General features: G+C 44.6%; 1 protein-coding gene across 3 annotated transcripts in view; it reads left to right on the plus strand.

Annotated features, from left to right (window-relative positions):
• The window catches only part of FGD5 (FYVE, RhoGEF and PH domain containing 5), a 149,686-nt gene that overhangs the window by 49,710 nt on the left and 79,029 nt on the right, over positions 1 to 20,947 (plus strand). For all 3 annotated transcript variants that reach the window (XM_090022683.1, XM_090022685.1, XM_090022684.1), the window contains exon 3: positions 12,573 to 12,702. In XM_090022683.1, coding sequence (XP_089878809.1) covers positions 12,573 to 12,702 — 130 coding nt within the window. The remainder of the gene's footprint in view (positions 1 to 12,572; positions 12,703 to 20,947) is intronic.

The raw sequence follows: 20,947 nt of genomic DNA on the forward strand, positions 1-20,947 counted from the left end.
TGAAGGAAGATTTCATTTGCAGAAGGCTGGCAGGAAGTAAATACACACAAGCTGTTCTTTCACTCTGCACTGCAGCAATAATAAAAAGCCTGTCGTTTTCAAAAATCAGGTCCAAGTTCACCCAGTGACATACATGTATGATTGTGCTCATCTCCTCTATGGGTCAGCATGGATTTTCTCCCACCACATATAACATTAGCCCAGTGTGTAAGAAATTATTTTGCTTTCCTCTCAAAGACTCGTGTCTTTGGTAGACAAGATTCTGGACTCCAGGCACTGTACCAGTGGGGGCCAATCTTTTGAGCAAATGTGTCACAGGTTAAGCCTCACATCCTCCGCAAGTATCACTCCAATTGCCTTTCCCTGCCCCATTGGCTTCTCTGCTTTCTGTTACCTGTTGTATACTCCCTGCCCAATCTGCTGCTCTGCTTTCTGCTCCTTGCTCTATCACTGTTCTCTCTGCTCCCTCACTGATCTGCCACGTGCCACATATAGAGGCTGCCCGTGTCACTTCTGGCATGTGTGCTGTGGCTTGACTACCCCTGCACTATACACCTGTGCTAAGGGAATCAAGACCCTCTCTATCATCCTTAATGGAGTGCTAGGGAACAGCGGAGGGCAGCTAAGTGCCTTGATACTAATAACTTAACCAATTTTAATTGTGGCAGTACCTAGTAGAGCTGAATAGTCTGCTGTGCACAAGATAAGCTCATAGGTTGCTCCTCAGCTGTTAGGCGATGTTCCTTGTCCCTCTTGCAGAAGAAACAGAAAACTGCTGGGGACAATGTGCAACTACCGTTGTATCCCGAGTTAGTGACAGTTCCATAGTGAGGTGCATACGTATGAGCTTTATTGATTATATCTGCACCATTTGGATATTCACACAGCACTTACCACCTACCCAAACTCCTGCCCAAGCCCATCTCAAGCTTACTGCAATAGCTGGATTCCCTGTCAGGGTGGGGAAGAGAGGCAGCATTCTCATCTTTGTTCCAAAGACCCAGTCAGGAATTTGGAGGGAGCTTCTCCAAGTCACAACTGTGCTGTTATTAATCATTTCTAGACAGAATATGTTGCAAAATATCACGAGTCGCACAATTTCCCTTATCAGAAGAGATTCAAAACCCCCTGGAATAGCAAGCAAAGGCCAGGCATTTCTTACTCTCTGCAGCACTGCTGCATTTAAAATCATAAGGGTACCTATTGAATTCTCAGCCTTAACCTGCCTTCCTAATAATGACCATGACCTTTGCAGAAGTTGTTTAGGCAGGAAGATATTATACTGGAGCTCTCTTGAGACATGCTCAGCTCTTTTACTAAAAGAATCTCACATTGAACACTCAGCTTCCCAAGCCGCCGTGTCTGCTTGCTATTCCAAACATGGAAACCAGGGGAACAGCATGAGCCAGGAGACAGAAGGCTTTACTTTAAAAAAAAAAAGTTGGATGAACAGTTCTTTATGAAAAAATGCATGTATTATGATACACTCAGCCTATCAGTGTAGTTGTGAGGGGGAGCAAATATTAATCATAGTCATTTGGGTGCTTAAGCACCTCTGTTTTTCTGAGACAGCATTGGTTGCCTACCCAAATTAGACACATAATTGCTCCTGTATTTTGCATGTCCAGTTACATGGCTAATAGGGTCGTGCAAAGCTTCGCTGGCTGTTTAATTTTGACACTGTTTCGACTTGTTTCAAGCTCAAAATAGCGAAACTGAAACAAAACAAAGGGCTTCAAAACAGCCTTGAAATGAAACGAGGCCAGTCGAAACATTTCGAAACTTTGGAAACTTTTTGAATTTCGAAGCAGCCGAGTGGTGGGAGGCAGGGGAGAGGCAGGGCTGTGCTCTGAGCGGCTCTGCAGCCCCATGTGGCTCGGCCCCTCAGGGAACGCAGCCCTGGCTCTCCCCACCTCCCTGTCACCTCAGATTGGCTCTGGTGTGGGGCCCAGAGCAAATCAGTCATGGACCCACCGCTGCCCCGATCCCGAGGCAGCAGCAGGTCCCCACCTGAGCTGATTTTCCCCAGGCCCCACACTGGAGCTGATCAAAGGAGGAAGCGGGGCTTGGGGCAAATCAGCTTGTGTGGGGACCCACCCCTGCCCCAATCCCAGGGCAGGGGCAGGTCCCCACACAGGCTGATTTGCCCCAGGCCCACCTGCTGTTGGCCCCAGGCAGCAGCACTAGCTTCCTGCGATCCAGGAGGCAGATCAGGGGCCTGCACCCCTGGGTGAGGTCCAGCACAGCCCCTGCAGCACTCCCGGGGGTGCAGGCAAGCCCTCGATCTGCCTGCCGGATGACAGGAGGCTGGTGCTGCCAGCTGGATGCAGCCCATGCTGGGAAGATTGGTGCTGCCATTGGCCCCAGCTGGCAGCACCAGCCTCCTGTTATCTGGCAGACAGATTAGAGGCTCGCCCGCACCTCTGGGGGGGCTGCAGGGGCTATGCCAGACTGCTCCCAGGGGTGCAGGTCCCTGATCTGCTTCCCAGATCACAGGAGGCTGGTGCTTCTGGCTGGGGCCAGTGGCAGCACCAATCTTCCCGGCACTAGCTTCAGGTGAAACATTGAAACAACATCAAAACAGCCAAAGAGTTTCAACAAAATGAAATGGAACAGTGCTTTCAAAATTAAACGAAACTTGAAACGAAACACTGTTCCATCAAATCGCTGAAACAGAAGTTGAAGCAGAATGATGCTGTTTTGCACAGCCATCATGGCTAACTTCTTTTTAAAAATCCTTCCCATTGAGTCAAATGAAGTTAATGATCTGGAGAGGTGGGAGCCCGCTTTGAAGAGCTACCCTCAGCTACACATAAAAAGTTTGTTCGCTACATGGGTTCCTACCATGATAGTAGAAAAAAAGGAACAATCAACTCTGATAATCAGGATCTCAAGAGATTCTTCCTTATATGTGTCCTTTCAGGAATCTCACAAAGCTTCTCTTTCAGCAGGCCAGTGGATGGATGACTGTATCCAGGCACATGCATCTTGTCACACTCACCACTAGAGCCAGTGCTTCTAGCCTAGGTGCATTTCTTAATTTTTGAAGACGGGCATCCCCTACACACTGTTTACCAACTAGGAGTGTAGCTTCTAATTATCTAGAAGTGTTGAGCATATCTACATGTGAAATATCTACAACTGAGCGTATCTACACGTGAAATTAATTTGATACAATAAATTCTGGTGTAGTTTGTGCCAGAGTTTATTGTTCCTGGATGCAGCATTTACATGTACACCCAGGACCACAGCACATTGGGCTGGAGTGGTGTAGCCCTGGCTGGCAGGGGTCTGGGCAGGGTGGTGGGGGTCAGCCTGCCAGCCTACAGCTGCTCTGCCCTGGCTCAACGTGCTGCAGAGAGGTTGGCTTGGACATGAGGGTGCTACAATGTGGGGCTAGCCAGCAGGTAGCCCTGCACTGTAGCACCCTCATGCCCAAGCCAGCCCCAATCTACATGTGCATTACGGTGGAGTAAATAACTCCACCATAGGATAGTACTTCTGTTGGGCAATACTACCCTACAGCATGGAGTTAGTTTACTCTCACCTAGTAACATTGTTTGTTTGTGACAGTGACACAATTCAGAGCTAAATAGACAACTGCGCAGTAATTGTTTTGGGGTAGATGCACCCGTTGTGTGTTTGCAGCCACTTCCTGACGCACTCATTTGATCCAATTGTAACAAGCACAACTGAGATGTTTTCACACAGAAGGGTTTTGTTTTCTCAAGTTGCAGCTATGTGATGTCTGAGTTTGTGTGTCCTCAAAACTCTGAAACTGTACCCAGTACATTCTGGGAAAAACTGAGCTGTATATTCTCAATAGGGGACTGAGTGTCAAGACACATACACTCAGTAACTCTAGGAGCATTTGGTCTGAAATGTAGCTTCAGATCTTGACTATGTTGGCTGTTTTTCTATCTGGACCCGATGATCTCACGAGGTCCCATCCAGCCCTAATATCTATGAAATCTCTGATTTTCTGTGTCCTTTTACAGAAACTCAATTACCATCTCCATTTGTCTGCATTTTTGAACTGTGTGTCAAGGATAGTGAAACTAAATTAACACTTCATGACAGTAGAAGTCCACCATTTAGCTACAAAGCAGATGTAGATCAGACAGCTGCAGTAGGCATTTTCCCTGCATGCACTTCATGGGACCATATAGGAGCTATGGGTGAATTTAGTCTCTGTGGCCCATTCCATCCTTGGCGTTTGTTTCAAAGATTACCAGTAGGCTTAGCCACCCAGTATGCCTTTTTCCATGGTCACCAAATCCCAGAAATGGGGCAATGTGGTCCCCAGAAAGTGACCCCAGTATGCATGCTGCAGCACCTCTTAAGCATTTTGTTTCAGGAAAGCGCATTGTGTGAACTGATGGTTGTTCCAAGGCAGCCTTATTTCCAGGAGTTGGCACATGCAGAGAGGGAGCGAGGACGTAAGAAGTGCTTATGGGTGGTGCCTCCTTGCTCTGCATAGATTTGATATAGGTAATGTCTTAGAGCCAGCTGTGATGGTGGTTTTGTGATAGGGATACTTGCCTTCTTGAAAATAGACTGTTACCCACCAACCCATTTCACACAGCTTTGCATGGTTTTCCTGGGCTGGATTTGAACTGGTAACATAGAGATGAAAGTCTCAATGAGGCTACAGAACACAGAAGCACTGTTGGGCTGCCTGGAACAAATTCAGATTGCAATTAGTCCATGGGCAAATTATCCTCTCCAGTGTTATCCACAAAGCTCTTGCTTCATGTCCAGAATTAAAAAGCTAACAGGAGCAAACCAGACCAAGTTGCCCCAAAGCATTGCAGCAGATGAAGTTGGCAGTGATTGTTTTTCAGAGCCTTAGAATTGGAGATGAGATCATATGTCATGATCACTGGGAGAACCTCATTAATCCAGGCTGACTCTTTTGCCTTGACTAGGCAGTTTATTTTTCTCCGCTCAGGCCTCCAGAAGGTTCCTGCAGCAGTGGCAATTTAACAATATCAAAGGCAACTTACACAGCATCTTATCAGGTGCCAAGACTTGTCCAGGTGATTTCCAGAAGATAGAGAGCAGTTTATAGAACAGCTTGAAATGACTAATGCGGGGTTAGGGTAACTGGTCTTTCACATTTGAAAGGCATAAAGCATTAAGGGCAATGCCCTGCCTTGCACCACTGTGACCCAAAAACTTCCTTAAACCTGGTGGATTTGGTCCATGAAGTTGTTTGCTACACTGGGGGATCGTCCCGTGGTGGAGAGCTGCCACAGCGGAAACTAGGTAGAGCCTGGGAGCTGGCACAGGGGGAAGTATGTGTGGTGGTGGCAAGCTTGCACTGTGGCAATTGTAACAGGCTCTTGAGCCCCTAGGCAAAGTAAAATTTAAAGCACCCATTGGGCAATTTAAAGCACCCATTGGGCTGCTGTCAAGGCAACTGGTGAAACAAAGATAGATGCAAAAGTAAGGGAGACTAAAGGTATTTTAAAGATGGATTTGCATTCCAGGTCCCTTCCAGTTCCAGTGCAGAATCCAGGCTATGGAAAGGAGGATTTGTGAGGTGATATAAAAGCCTAGGGTCAGAACTAGAGATGGGGGAATACAATTAAGCAAAGGAAAATGCAGGCTGAAATATCAGGAAGGTCTTTCTGATAGTGAGATCTATTGTGTAATGGGGTGACGCCCAAGGTGATGGAAGATGCACTAGGACCTGAACCATACTGGGCTCAAGAATATCACATTGGACCAATCTGCACTGGCTGTACTAGGATGGCCAGGTAATGTCATGACAACATAACTTCCTTTTAAAAATAAGCTAGTGCTACAAGACTGAAGTGCGAGGTAAATGAGACCCTGTGCCACAGGCAGGGAATACTGTAAGGTTTCCTACTGTAATAGCTCCATTCATAATAATTACCAGAGTAATATACGGAGCCATTCTTCCCAAATTATAATGTGTTCTTACATTAATGTAATGCAGTAATTTATCTTGAGGAGGGAGAGAAGGAAACTGAATTCAGCGTCTGCTGGGACAAACAATTACAGATTGCAGAAAGGCAGCCTCCAAGAGGAGGGAGAGAGCGTGCCCGAGCTGTTCACGGGCCTCCTCATCTGTTTGGCTGGTGCTTTCACTTGTGCCAAGCAGGCATTCAAGCCCTGTGCCACTCCACTTTGTGGCATCTTTGTCACTTGCTACCTTATCTCCGTTGATGAGTTAATGGGGGAAAGACACAGAACTGCTTAGCTACCATCTGCAAGTTAACAGAAACAATCTACCAGGGGTTGCACATTGGCATCAGTTACCATCACCCCATGAACTACTAAGTACTACTAATTGCAGAAAGTTCCTGTATATGTAGTATGAAGTAGTAGTATACCTGTATATGTAGTACTTAAATTATTACCCAAAAAAGAGAAGGGGAATTATCCCCAGAGGTTTTAATGACGAAGCACAGAGGTTAGACCTGACTGAAAAATGCCAGTTATTTTACTGAAAGTGTTCATTTTGGGTTTTTTGTTTTCGTTTTTAATGTCTTCCACACGTTTTTCTTTTGGTTGTGTTTTTTGATGAAAAGCTGAAACTGAAACTGTTTTTAGTATCTCTTGAAAAATCAAGACTTCCCTCTCCCTTCCCGTAATAGTTAATTTTCTGTTAAAAACTCCAAAATTTCACTCATAGCAAAAATATTTTCTGTACGTGTTTTTATTTTGGCTGAAGACCCATTTTTTCAGCAACAAAACAGCCCAACAAAACCAGTTTGGCACTGTCAAAGACTTCTCCATCTCCTACAAGGGCAGCTAAGTGAACAGTTGACTCCCATGTCACCCAGATAATTGAGAAGCTGAGGCTTGTCTAACATAGAGGAGGCAAAACTTCCTGCCTGCTGATCTCTCTGCCTGTCCACATCTCCAGTCTTCTGTGTGGACTTGAGAGTGTTGCCCCACATTTCAGAGGAATAGGTGAGGAGCCCTAGGAAGCACTGTGACCCAGAGATGCCCACCAAGTTACTGGTCCTAGCTTCTGTGACTTCAGTGGGTGCCCAGTAGAGTGGCTCTGCCCAGCTCCCATCTACTCCTCATCCTCCTGGAAAGGAATATGTGTATGTGCAAGAGATCCTAAAGATTTCTGGTGCTGGAAGTAAACAGTAAGAAAGCTGGTACTTCTGCTGAGCAGGGACTTAAATCAAGCCACCCTTAGCACCTTTGAGTTCTTCATGGATTTTGGGTACAAATGTAAAGAAAGCTGGGGAAAGTATATGTACATAACCTCCTTCTCGCTGTGAAGCAGATCCTTGAAAGTTTAACACACTCTGGCCATTTCCATCACAAAACATGAAACAGCCATGATTTCATGTCTGGCTGAGCTGGTATTCTAGCAGCAGTCAACTGGTGGAATTTATTTGGGATATTGCAATGCAGCAGTATAATGCAGCTTCATCATGTGAGGATATTGCATCTTACATTGTGGCTTTTCATCAGGTTAGGACAGTTTGCATCATCATGAAATGACACATGGTTATTTCACCATGTTGATAGGAACATCGTAGGAATTGCCATACTTCATCAGACCAGCAGGCCATTGAGTGCACTATCCTATCTCCATCAGTGGTTGAAAGCAGCTGCTGCAGAGGGAGGCAGGTACAAAAAAATCCTTCAACAACAGGTTAGCACTAGACCATGGACAGCATTAAAAGACACATTCCCAGGATACCCCTGAGTGGAAAGGAAAATTATTTTGATTCCTAGATGTAATGATACAGCACAATATTAAGTTTAAAAAAAGCATTGCTCTCCATTCTGCTATCAAGACTTCAGCATGTCTTGTAAAGCAAGATTTTTTTGCTCCTCTGTTTATAGGGGACCCCCGAGCAGGATTTAAGATTGATTACACAGACACATAAGCTTAAAGACAGACAGTTCCCTGCATCTCCAACCCATGTGCTGTCTGATCTCTGATACGGGACTAAAGGAGATATTAAACACACTTATTTCTCTATTACTGCCCTACTGCCCTCTGGTTTGTATCCCTGAGCAGAGACAAATGCTTAGCTGAGCTCCTCTGCCCTCTTCCAGTGCCCTTTCCAAGACTGTTTCTGCTTAAAATTCTTATGCTATAGAGAATAATAGCCTGCTGAGAAGAAGATATTGCCCATCATAAATAACCAGGGTCAAATATGAATGGTTGCAGAAGAGATGCATTTGTAATTGCACAGTTTATGTGCCCTGAATGTCTATGGCACCAAATATCATCTCTCATTCACATTTATTTCCAGCCCCATTCAGCAGATAATTTCTCTAAATCACTTGTCATTTTAAAAAAACATAATGAAATTATAAGATATGGGCTTTTATATTATTATAATCCTTTGGGAGGCTTCAGATTTTCAAATCTTTCTTCCTTCCCAGGATCTAGGGTGACATGTCACAGTGGGTGCTAAACAAAATGATCATTAGTCCTTTAAGCAGGCAAATTCCAAAGGACATGGGCAGAATAAGATGGAGTTCAAGGGCTTTTTTTGTTCTTTGTGGTTAACTCATGAACATTTATAAGCAGAGATGGATGAGTTCTTTCAGTAAAATATGGCCCTTTGATCAAACTCAAATGGCACCTTCTCTGGGGCAGAAGGAAAGAGAAAGGGACTCTCAACTTTTCTAATTACAAAACTTGAAGTGCTAACGTGTCATCACTGTTGGAATAGTACCCATCACTAGAATGTCCTCATACATCTCACATGGTATGGATTCCCCTCGCAAACATTTATAGTCTATGGGAAGCCAGTACCCCATGACTTCAGCCTGCCCATGGAGCATATTGTATGATGTACCAAAGCTGGACCAAGAGGTAGATCATTCGCTGCTTTCTGTAAGTCAGTAGTTCCACATAACGGAGGCTGAACTGTTCTTTGGATCAACATCATTGCATGGTTTTCATTCAAGTTTATTACTGGTGGAGCACATCTAAACAGGGCGTAAAGTAAAGGACTCTGCATCTTCAAGGTTTCTAAAAGAACTCTGCCTCCAAGTCTTTCGGATCCCTGCACACAGTATTTGCCCTGATTCTGTTTCTCTGGTTCACTAAAGCAACCAACAAGGCTGGAGAAAGAGAGACAGAAAAATACCATGTTTGTCAGGTACATTCCCTTACATCAGTATAGGATAAATATTGCTGTCTTTGCCCTGGACACCACTAATGAGGCAAAGTAGCTTTCAAGAGGCTCTAGGGGCAGCTCTCAGTTCCGCTCTCACTTGTTTGGGGTTTCCATTACGCGCTCGGATTAACCTCCAGGGAGTTATTCCTCATGCATGCACTGGGGTGGGGAAGAGTAGCTTCAGACAGGTTGTGGTTTCAGGTACTCTGTTGCTTGAAGACCCACCAGCCATGGGAGCCCAGAATATGTTGCTCAGTCAGAGACATCACAGAAGTGGAAGAATCCACATGCTCACAGGGTGGGAAGAGGAATTGAAAAATGAGACTCTCATTTTGCCAGTGACTCATGTGCCAAAAATTAATAGGCTTGTTGAGTGATATCACACAAACAGTCTACACAGTGAGTAGGGTAGTTATCATTTAGCACAGACATATACCAGCCTCCATACTCTCTGCTTTTGATAGCGCGTCCTGAAAATAAACAGATACCATTCGTTACATATCCCAGAGGTGGATCATTGGATTCCTAGTATGTTATTTCAAAGGATTTGGTCATTATGGTCCAGCACTTCCTCCCTAATCAGTTCCCTGCCTTGTTTGCCACTACCCTTCTCAGTTTGTCATAGATAATAGTGTGAGAGAATCGTTACCGTCCATTTATAGAGGGCATACACAGAGAGACAGTGCTTTGTGGCAACTGCATCAAACTTAGCACCTGGTCTCTGAAGTCAAAGATTTTATAGTCCACAGGCTGGCATCAGTGGAAGTTATACCACTGTAAACCAGCCCATAGCATGGAATGAGGTCATATGGCCTTTCAAACAGCTGGGCTTTCAGAAGATGTGGAGTGGAAATGGGGAAGGCAATCGCTTGCATGTTGGTTGAGAATAAAGCAGGGGGAGAGGTGCAGAGGTAGGAAAAGAGTTAGTACCTGAGGAGGAAACAATAGCTCCCCTGATCCACAACCCACTAAAATCAATGGGAAGGTGTCCCCATAAGCTTTGGATCTAAGTAGCACTGTCAGAAAAGGGTTGATGGCAATGTGGAGGTTCAAAACCAGCTTTATACCTAGAAGACTGATAATAGACCATAGGGCAGGACAAGAGGAAGACATGAGACCAGCTGAGCAACAACCCTCTAAAGCAAACAGATTTTAAGTAAACACTCCCTGGGCAATGAGCTGCTTTGGGAGAATTTGCCTTAAGTGTATTGCTGCCAGTATCACCCCCATACTTCACTTCTTAAAACGAGAACTTGTGATTATACAGGGTGTTTATAAAGTCCTTGTGCAACTTTAAATTTTAATAACTTTGGATGTACGTGATAAAAGCAAACTGTAAATGATGATTGAAAGCATAATTCATTAAGCTTTTTAGCATAGTGTAAGCTATGCATAGGGTAAGGATCACAAATGCAATTCATGAAATCACTCAGCAGCAACTAGAAAATGTTTTTATGAGTTGGGAAATTTCCGAGATTTCATAGACATTACGGCTGGAAGGGACCTCGGGAGATCATCAAGTCCAGCTCCCGGCCCTCAGGGCAGGAAGTCAGCTGGGGTCAAAAGGATCCCAGCAAGATAAGCATCCAAACGCTTCTTAAAGGAGTCCAGAGTAGGTGCTTGCACCACCTCTGGAGGGAGCCTATTCCGGGCCGTAGGGGCTCAGACAATATAGAAGTTTTTCCTTATGTCCAGGAATCGGATTGAATGATGCATCACAAAAAACAGCAGTTATGTTGAAGTCCAGAAATTGGCTGTATGAGCTGTATTGTGTTAAAACTTAATGAATTATGCTTTCAACTGCCATTTACAGTTTGCTTCCATCATGTGTACATCTAAAGTTATTAAAGTTTGAGGTTGCACAAGGACTTTATAAACACCTTGTATTCTTAGATTCCTCTGGTCAATGAGCAGGTCAGTGAAGATAAGCTGGCCTGAGAATTGTATGCATTTCAGGGATGGGCAGGGAAGAAAGTGATCTCTTTGGAACTCAATAATATAGCAGTGACTGCCCGTAACAGTCTGGAAGTGAGGGGTGGAGTTGATCCTCCCTTGTTGTTGTAGCTAGGCAGGGATTAGGAAGTGCCTTGATGCTGCTCACACTGAAAAAAGCCACAGGCACTAATAATAAACAAGGGAAGACAATGCCTAAGAACTGAACCATCAGCTCAGCCTCTCTGCTGACAATGGCAGGGGCCACTTTCGGAAGCCTCTCATGTTAGAAAGATTCCCACTGTGTGAACAAGCAGTGACAGAACTTTCTAATAGTCTAGAAATAAATGGGGGGGAAAAAGTTTCACCATAGCAGAAATTTCCCAAAAATTTATTTAAGCCTAATCAATCCAAAGACCAGTGAGTCTTCATTGTTCCAACACCCCCCATGGGAGCTTCAGTAGGCTTTGGATTGGGCCCTTATGAATAAAGATGGAAAGATACGTTCATGTTGCCTGTTTAAAATCACCCTTGTCTGTTGTACCTGTGGGAATCCAGTCAGTGGAGGCCTGATCCCTACTGAGGATCTAGTCATTGTTTACTCATCTCCCTGATAAACTAAATAGGTTGAACTCTTGGGGGTCCTCATTGTAGGGCTCTTCAGGCTAGCAGACAAAGACATAAATAACAATATCCATTGGCTGGCAATTGAAACTAAACATATTCAGATTTAAGATGGACATTTTTTGACAGATTAGTTTAAGTAATTAACACTGGAGCAATTTGCCAGCATGGTAAATTGTGGCAGATTCCCCATCACCAGACTTTTTAAATCCAGATTGGATAATTTTTCTAAGTAGATGTGCTGTAATGCAAACAAATTCTGCAAAGTCCTCTGCCCTACATAAAACAGGATATCAGACTGGATGGTCATAATGGTCTTTTCTGGCTTTAAATCTTTGAATCTATGATTTTGAATCCAGATTCAGATACCACTAAAACATTTCGAGGATATTTAGATATGAGGTTTCGGGCTTGATTCCAAGCATTGTAACTGTTATTATTATGGTGTTCTCTTTATCTAGAGGATATGTTCCTGGAAAACCCATCATCATCATCATAATCTCTAAGACCTATTTTTAATCAGCATTGTTAGTAATAATTATTTTAGTGCCATCCTTTTGAGGTGGTTGTATCTGAGAAAAGGCAAACTGGTTCCAATTATTTCAAACCTTTGAGTTGAACCAGAGAACCAAACTTTATGGGAGATGTGAAGAATTTTCACCTCACCGCCTCTTATGTTTCACTTTCATACTTGCCTCTGAATTTATCAGGAAACACTTAGGAGCTCTGGAAATCTTGCTGCCCTGGGCTAACAGCTTTACTGGGTTTGGCTGTCACTGGCTGTGTCTAGACAGCACATGGAAGTCTCATATCTGAATAGTAATGATGATACACTTACGGTGGTGGGATGGCATGCAAACTGATGTGTCCTTTTATTTCCAGTGCCTACACTGAACCTTACAAGGTGTGCCCTATCTCCATGATACCTGTGGAGGATGTCACATCAGATGAAGAACAGAAAAGTTCAGAGGATGAAGAAAGCAGCCAGGGGGATTCGAGCCTCATCCATAAGGTAAAAGATTTAGAACAATGTGGGAAATATATGAATTGCTCCTGGAGAAAGAAAAGGAAAATTAAAAGCAAACTAGGAATTTTCCAGAAGTACAGTTTTATCTTTCAGAAACCATAGACTCATTGGAAAATAAATGCTTGGCATAAGCATGTCAGCTTCAAGAAAAGTGAAGTTTTAAAAAGAAAATCTGACAAACAAAATTGTTTTGATCAGGTTAAAAAATCCTTTACCCCGTCCAGGATGAAGCATTTGAAATTTCAGTTTCTAAGTGAGTTTTTCATTGCATTTTTTTCTTTTAGATTATATAATATGTTGCATAGCATAGCATTTAAAAAAAACGTAAAATTCAGAACTAAGAATTTCAATCTGATCTAAATAAAAAGTTTTGAATAACTTGACATGAGCAACTTTTTTCAGAAGTTTGTTCCACAAGAAATTACCTTTCTTTTGTTTTGTTTTGATTTTGAACAGGAAAAAGTTTTGAGTTTGTTATGGAATAATATCTGCAATATCTTGTCTATCTGCTGCAGTATCTAACCTCTGATTGAGTCCGTCAGTGCCAATGTTAACTGGGATGCCACAGGAGAACTTAAGAGAAACTTGTGGCTCAACCCCAATGTGAAGAGAGAACATTTGCCTTAAATTTGGGGGTGACTTCCGGCTTCCATTGGGGCAGCTACACAAGGTGCTACATCACTGTAGCGCATTGCTACAGCGACACAGCGTAGCCGGGCATGAATTGTGACGCCGATGCTACTGCGCAGTAGCTGCTAAATATAGCTGTGCTGCATCAGGACTGCACAGTAATACTGATTACTGCGCAATCATTTAGTACTTGCTTAAGTAAGTATTAAATGACTGTGCAATAACAGCTGCACGGTCCACTGCATGTGTAGACGCACCCCGTGAATTTGAATTTTGTTACCATGTTTCTCAGAAGACCCTAGAAAATTATATTTTTTTAAATGCCTCTCTCACAGCACTCCACAGTTTCTGATGGACTTGCTGTGCTTGAGTAGCAACACTGTTTAAATCGCACAGCTGGAAGGCAGCATCTATAAGGCTTAACAAAAGCAAATATGCACTTCAGGTCTCGCTCCTACTCCAAAGCCAAACTAAAATCAATTATCTGCCTCTGCAGGGCACTAAAAGCTAGTACTGCCAGGCCAAGGCAGGAATCCCTGTCTGACTGCACTTGGACTCACAGGCCAACAGTGGTCACAGCACATTTATTGAAATCTCAGCATCTGCAAGCTCCTGGAAAGCTACCTAAAAGCAGCACCCTCTGATTCTTGGCCACCTGGCTGCTGAATCAGCTCTCGAAGGGTATGTCTACACTGCGGTGTAGAGCAGAGACATGCCGGTTAGCTGCAAACAAGGATACTGCAGGCAGGGTAGTATTAGCAGTTTAACCACAGCATCACAGAGCTCAGTACTGCCTAATGTACCCTGCTATGATACATCTTCGAAGGTAGGTCTGCAACTTGGTACGGTAAATTAGTCCACACTGAATGGCCGTGTCCAGATCGTTTCTGATAGCCAAGCCAGATCATTTATAGCTAGCTCAAATATCTCTATACTACGTCCTGCAGTCTGCATTGTAGATATACCCAAAGTCATGGCTTGTGTATTCCTGGCTCCACAGAAAACAGAACTTGTGAGCACCAAAGGCTGGAAACTAGAGATTCACTTCTGGCTTAGCCATTTGTTTGCTGGAATTGCACCATTACGGATTTCTTCCTCCAGCCCTGCCGAGTCTTCACTGTCAGTCGGCCCACCGTGATTGATTGTGAATGGAATGAATCCCATCTCTCCATAGCCCTTGCCTCGGAGAACGCCAGTATCTTTGCAGAATACTGACAGTGGATTGTATTTCCTGCCCCCTCCCCTCCCGCCTCCTTTTGTTGTCTTCTCACGCAAATCTTTTGGGTGCCAAGGGGACATTAGCTGCTCTGTCAAAACCCAGCCTTGCAATGATGAAGTACAGAAAAATTGTTCAACTACCGGATAAAGTGATGTATCCCTCTTGTAGCAAACTACTCAGTGCAACATGAAGCAGTTGTAAAACAGGAAAGAGTTCAAAAGCACTGTCACTCTGGGAGAACTGGCAGAGGTCCTTAGGTCCAGATGCCAAAAATAGTACCATGGATTTGGAAATGAACTAATCTTGTTAAAACAACTGTTTTGGGCTGGCCTAGCAAGAGTTGAATCTGGATTTTTTTATTTAAATCCCTGGGGGTTGTTGGTTTGGTTTATAGTTTCCCCATCCTGAGAGAAAATTAGCTTGAATAAAGGCATGAAATCACCTAGTTGATAAGATCTTTTTACTGTGTCCAGAATATGTGATTCTGACTTGTGTCTGGCTGGATTAGACTTACTTCATACTAATGACATGTGGATTATGAATAGCTAGGTATGGTGCTTTCCTCTCTTGCTTTCCTTTTTGCTGCCTACTGGTTGGAGATTTCCAAAGGGGTTCCAGTTTGCAGGGGGGGAGGGTTTCTCCCGGTGTTCCTTTTTTAAGGTTCGTTTTACAAGTTAAAAAAATCTGCTTTGTACACAGTTTTCCTGGAATTGTTTCAACAGCTGGTTCCCTTTGAATCTGTGCTCTCCTGGGGATGAGCTTCAAGTGAGTCCAGAGGAATGTTTAGGACTTGCTGGCACCCTTCGTCTGTAAACAATTTGAATCCCAGCCAACATCAGACATTTGGGGTAGTCTTGGTGCAGCAGTTTTAGAAAACTGCTACAGATTTTTCTTCTCAGTGGTCCAATATTCTTAGACCAGCCTAGGTCTAGCAGAGGGAAAAAACAACAGAGTAACTGAGGCTTCTAGCTTGTGGTTCAGGAGGATGTGTTGAGCTTTCGTAGACATCTTTGGAACTGGATTTAAATAGAAACGGTGTGAAGAAGTTGAACACCAGGCCCCCGTTTTGAATATCTTCTTTAGTGTCACTGGGTACGTCTACATGTGTAAATAGCATGTAGCAATAAGCTCCGGTGCAGTTTGTGCTGGAATATATTGCTCCTGGGTACAGCATTTACATGTGCACCCAGGACCACAGCATGTTGAGCCAGGGTGGAGCAGACCTGGCTGGAAGGGGTCCCTGGGGTCAGCATGCCAGCTCAGGTCTGCTCCAACCTGGCTCTTTGTGCTGCAGAGAGGCTTGCTGGGGCACAAGCATGCTACAGGGTGGGGCTAGCTGGTAGGCAGCCCCCACACTGCAGCACCCTCATGCCCCAGCCAGCCCCATCACCATCTACACATGAGTTTCATCATGTGTAACTACTCTTCTGTAAGACAGTACAGTGTTTGTGTTGGGCAGTACTATCCTACAGCAGAGTTAATGTACTGCACACTAATAGGAGCACATATGTAGACAGAGACACTTTAGTCCAGTGCTAATTAGTCAGCTCCTTAGTAAAGCATTTTGTGTAGATGCACTCACTGATTGTATTCTAAACCCTGAGCGTGCATCATCAGGAATCACTTGGTGCTCTTGGTTCTTCTGTTTAAAACTGATTTTGAGCATCTACTTTTGTTCATCAAGCAAGGATTTGAAGTCCCTTCTTTAATTCTGTGACAGATGGTGTCAGGCTAAGACAGCTAAGGGGCTATAGTTTTTGTTCTAGTCTCTGTAGGTGCCGGTAGAGTGTAGATGTGCCAGGAGGCTGCTCTGATGCTCTGTAATTATCATGCTTCAGCCAGCCTCCACATCTCATGCATTAGTGTCCCTGAACTTCAAAAATGACAGCAAGGGTGTTTGTTCCAAAGTGCCCCCGCTGCCATTTTGAAGCATGGGGATGCTAATAAACAATATGCTCTAATTAAAGTGACCCAACCCTAGCCCCGGAGCACACGTAAAAGTGCCCTGCAATTCTACACAGTTGAAGCTCCATCTAGTACTAGAAAAAATACTTTAGTACATTGGTACTAATGTAGTACTGCATCTGTATTAGAGAAACATCTGAAACCTGGGATTCAAAACCAAAAGCCACCTTTTCACACAATGAACTTGACCTCTGCCGCTGGTCCTCATTGCTCCAATGGTAAAATCTACTACCCTGGAGCCACACAGCCTTGAACTATAGAAGAGTTCATATCTAGGTAGGAACACTACCGTTCAGACCACAGAGTGCTCCAGACTCCAAAATTCCTCTCACTTTGCCAGTGCTTTCACTTTCCCTTTTCACAGCTGTCTCTGAGACTTCCTACTTTCAGCCAGGCTCAGAATTAGAACCAAGTTTATTTCTCAGAAAGGCTGATTCTGTGATACTCCACCCAGAGGAGGTCTGAAGAAGCACAAGCTTTTGAGCTTCACCCATCACTGTCTTTGATTTGAATTCCCCAGAGTATCCCAAGAACTGGGGGGAAGATCCTCCATTTAAGAACATAAGAACATAAAAATTGTCATTTACTGGGTTAGATCTTAGCGACCCCTAGATGTACTTTTTTCTATTGAAACCTGGAATTTCTATCCATAAAGATTATATGGTATCTCTCTTACCAGTTGGAAAATCCACTCTATTGGATTTGATGCAGTCTTTGATGTAGAGTACCACTCCTCCACCAGTTTCATAGTTAGTAGGGTCAGAAGGGACCTGAGCAGATCATCAAGTCCGACCCCCTGCCATGGCAGGAAAGAGTACTGGGGTCAAACGACCCCAGCAAGGTGACTGTCTAGCCTTGTCTTAAAGACCCCCAGGGTAGGAGCCTGCACCACTTCTCTTGGAAGTTGGTTCCAGATCCTAGCTGCCCTGACTGTGAAGTAGTGCCTCCTGATGTCTAGCCTGAATCTACCCTCTGCCAGTTTGTGACCATTATTCCTGGTCACTCCTGGTAGTGCTCAGGGGAACAGGGACTCCCCCAATACCTGCTGGTCCCCTCTGACTAGTTTGTAAACGGCCACCAGATCCCCCCTCAGCCTTCTCTTGTGGAGGCTGAACAGGTTCAGGTCCCGTAGCCTCTCCTCGTAGGGCCTGCCCTGCTGCCTCCTGATCATGCGAGTGGCCTCCTCTGGACCCTCTCCATGCTGTCCACATCCCTCCTGAAGTGCAGCGCCCAGAACTGGACGCAGTACTCCAGCTGCAGCCTGACCAGTGTCGCATGGAGGGGGACTCTATCATTTCTATATAATTTGTATCCTGGTATTACAGCATCCCATTGCTTTTTTTCATTCCACCATATTTCAGAGATACATATTATGTCAACATCATTATTTACTGCTAAGCATTCAAGTTCCCCCACCTTTGATCTTAGACTTCTAAGATCAGTAAAAAAGCATGTGTGTGTACTTTTTATTGTTGCCTGGTGGGCTACTTCCAGGTGACCTTTCACTCATTAAAGCTAATTGCTTGTGCTTGCCCTCACCCTATTCCTTAGCCTCATTTTTCATCGTTTCACTCCTATAAAGTGTATGAATCCAAACTGTGCGCTGTTTCACATCTCAGCTTTCCCCGTTTTTAGTTTAAAACTGATCTACCATCTTTTTAATATTACATGCCAGCAGTTTGGTACCAGGTGGAGATCATCACTTCTATACAGGTTCGCCATGTTCCAAAAGGTCCCCCAGTTCCTAATAAACCTAAACCCTTCCTCCATACACCATCTCAACCACACATTGAGACTCTGGAGCTCTGCCTGTCTACTTGGCTCTGCATGTGGCACTGGAAGCATTTCAGACAATGCTACCATGGATATCCTAGACTTCAGCCTTCTACCTAGAAGCCTCTCCATCACAAACCCAGCTATCCATGTGGCTAATAATCAAATTGCCCAGTACCACCACCTGCCTCCTTCTACCCTGTGTGGTTCTCTCCCTTGGATGTGTATCCTCAGCCCAAGAGGACACTGTAACATCAGTTGAAAGGTGGGTCCCATTTAAGGGATAGTTTCTCTCCTTCCTAGCTTGATGCTCTCATCCCCCCAGCAGCATGGAAGCTGCTACAGTAGACATGGGACTGCTCTACAATATCCCTGAATGACTCATCTGTGAACCTCTCTGCTTCCCATAGCTGCTCCAGTTCTGCTACCCTAACCCAGAGAGAATATACTTGCTCTCTGAGCCAGGAGTTCCTTGACCTGGGTGCACACATACACCTGCCCCTGGGGCAGGTAACCATATATGCAGCACTCAGGGCAATAAACTGAGTAGCCCCCATGCTGCTGCTGGACTGATATTCCATTTAGCCTACTCCGCCCTAATTACAGCTAAGAACTAAACAAGAGGCTTAAGTGTTGATCTAACTGCTGACTTTTAGCTACTTCTGCTAACTATCTATGTTAGTTACTCTTAATTAAAGAAAGAACTTACCTTAAAGGCTCCCCTTCAAAGAAGCGGGGGGGAGAGCAGCAAACTGACCTACAAACTGTCCTTCCTACTTGCCATCCCTGTTCTCTAGCTCCCTGTTCACTCAGCAGGTCTCCTTTTATGCCTGAACTGGACCTGAACTGGCTCTGTCCCCTTGTTAGCGCTTTTGTCAGACACAGGCAGCAATCAGTCAGCTAGTAGCGCTCACCAGCTGCTCACCACACATTGCCCAAGCAAACAGCCAAACAAGCAGAAGTTCATCAAACCAAAGACAGAGACAGACCAAGCTCACTTACCTCCCAGGAGCAGGATCTGGTGCTTAGTGCCTGGTGCATGGCTTCTCTTCCTCTTCCTCCTCTTGCTTCCAGCGAGCTGCTTGCTAACTGCCCTGTTTGCTCTCCCTGTTCACTCATTTACAGGATCTTCTACTACCGCTGCATTGTGAGGGCCTCTGATCTTCATGTTAGGACTCTCGTGCTTTTGAAGCAGATGGCTTCAGCCAGATCTACCCTCCGGCAGCCTCTTAAGACAAACTACTCCCCAACCTTCATCCCTTGCCCAGCTCTATTCATGCCTCCTTAGGCCTGCAGCTTCTTGACACTGAAGTGACCTCCAAGGATAATTAATTTCCCAGATCTGAGTTATATTTGTCTGAGGCCAAGAGTGATAGGGAATTACTTTAAATCGGATCAGGAAGGATATTTGAGGATTCTGTAGATTAAGGACTATGTTTCATGCTTTAATAGCTGGTGGCATATTGGACAGGGAAGAAGTCTATTGTTGGCTTTTACTGTGGGAACATCAAACCTGACAGAGTTAATTGGGATGGTTCATAGTCCTCCCTCTTGAAACATTTCCACCTTTCCTCCACAGTGGAGTGACCCTGGTTTGAGAGCTCCATGTGGTCAAGTAAAAGCCCAGAAATGGAGAGCTGCTTTCAGGACAAACTTTTCCAAGCAGGATTTAATGGGGGCACACACAGAAGCATAGGCCCCTGCAATGCGCTGCAGCAATCCTATTGGAGGATTGCTGATGAAATCCCAAGGGGTGAAGTGTGGGCTTTGTGGGGGGGAGGGTATGTGGGGTGGAGACACAGCCACTGAACTGTGCATTAATTTCTCCAGTCTTCTTTGTAGAGCAGCCAGGCTGAGGGCATTGTGACTATGGCAAGGCAGGAAGGTGTCTCTGGTGGAGTTGCATGATGAACTATTTCTGCCGGACTCACTTCATGTGTTGCAAATTTACCAAAAGGGTGTGGGTCCAATGAGAAAGTAATAAGCTTAAAAATAGCTCCAGTAGTCAATGGAAGGACTTGAGACTTACACTGATAAGTTGCACCCTGGCTGATAAGAAGCCCACCCTTCCTTTACAATGGTGATTTGAAAGGGTACATTAGTAACGTGGTAAATACCAGATCACTAGGGAATGTGGTAGCAGTATCTTCCATTTCAATGATCCTGTTATATTCAAGAGTGGCATATAGCGAATCCTGTATTTCACCCCGGAGGGTGGGGTGACCTTTATAGCAGGCATGCCACAAATTAAGCCCTGAACTCCCCTCAGTACAACTGATCCCATCCTTTGCCCAATCCACTGCTCTGTTTTCTGTTCCCTGTCCTGTGCTCTGTGCCCAATCTGATGCTCTACTTTCTGCTCCTTGCCCTATCTGCCACTATGTTGCCTGCCCCCTCCGTGATTTACCTTGTGCCACATCAGAGGCTGCCTGTGCCACTTAAGTACATATGCCATGGGTTGGTCAGCCCTCCTATTTTTAACCTCCATGCAAAGGACCACTAAAACCTGCTTTCTTAAGAGAAATGAGTCTGTTTAAAACGTAGCTGAGAGTTTTTCATTAAGAGTAGGAGTGATGCACAGGGCACTGCACAAAATATCTGATATTCCTGTCACATTGTGGAAAATCAGGAGGAGCTCCACTG

This window comes from Crocodylus siamensis, chromosome 11 (assembly GCF_052110815.1).
Source record: "Crocodylus siamensis isolate JL-2025a chromosome 11, ASM5211081v1, whole genome shotgun sequence".
Classification (NCBI taxonomy): domain Eukaryota; kingdom Metazoa; phylum Chordata; order Crocodylia; family Crocodylidae; genus Crocodylus; species Crocodylus siamensis.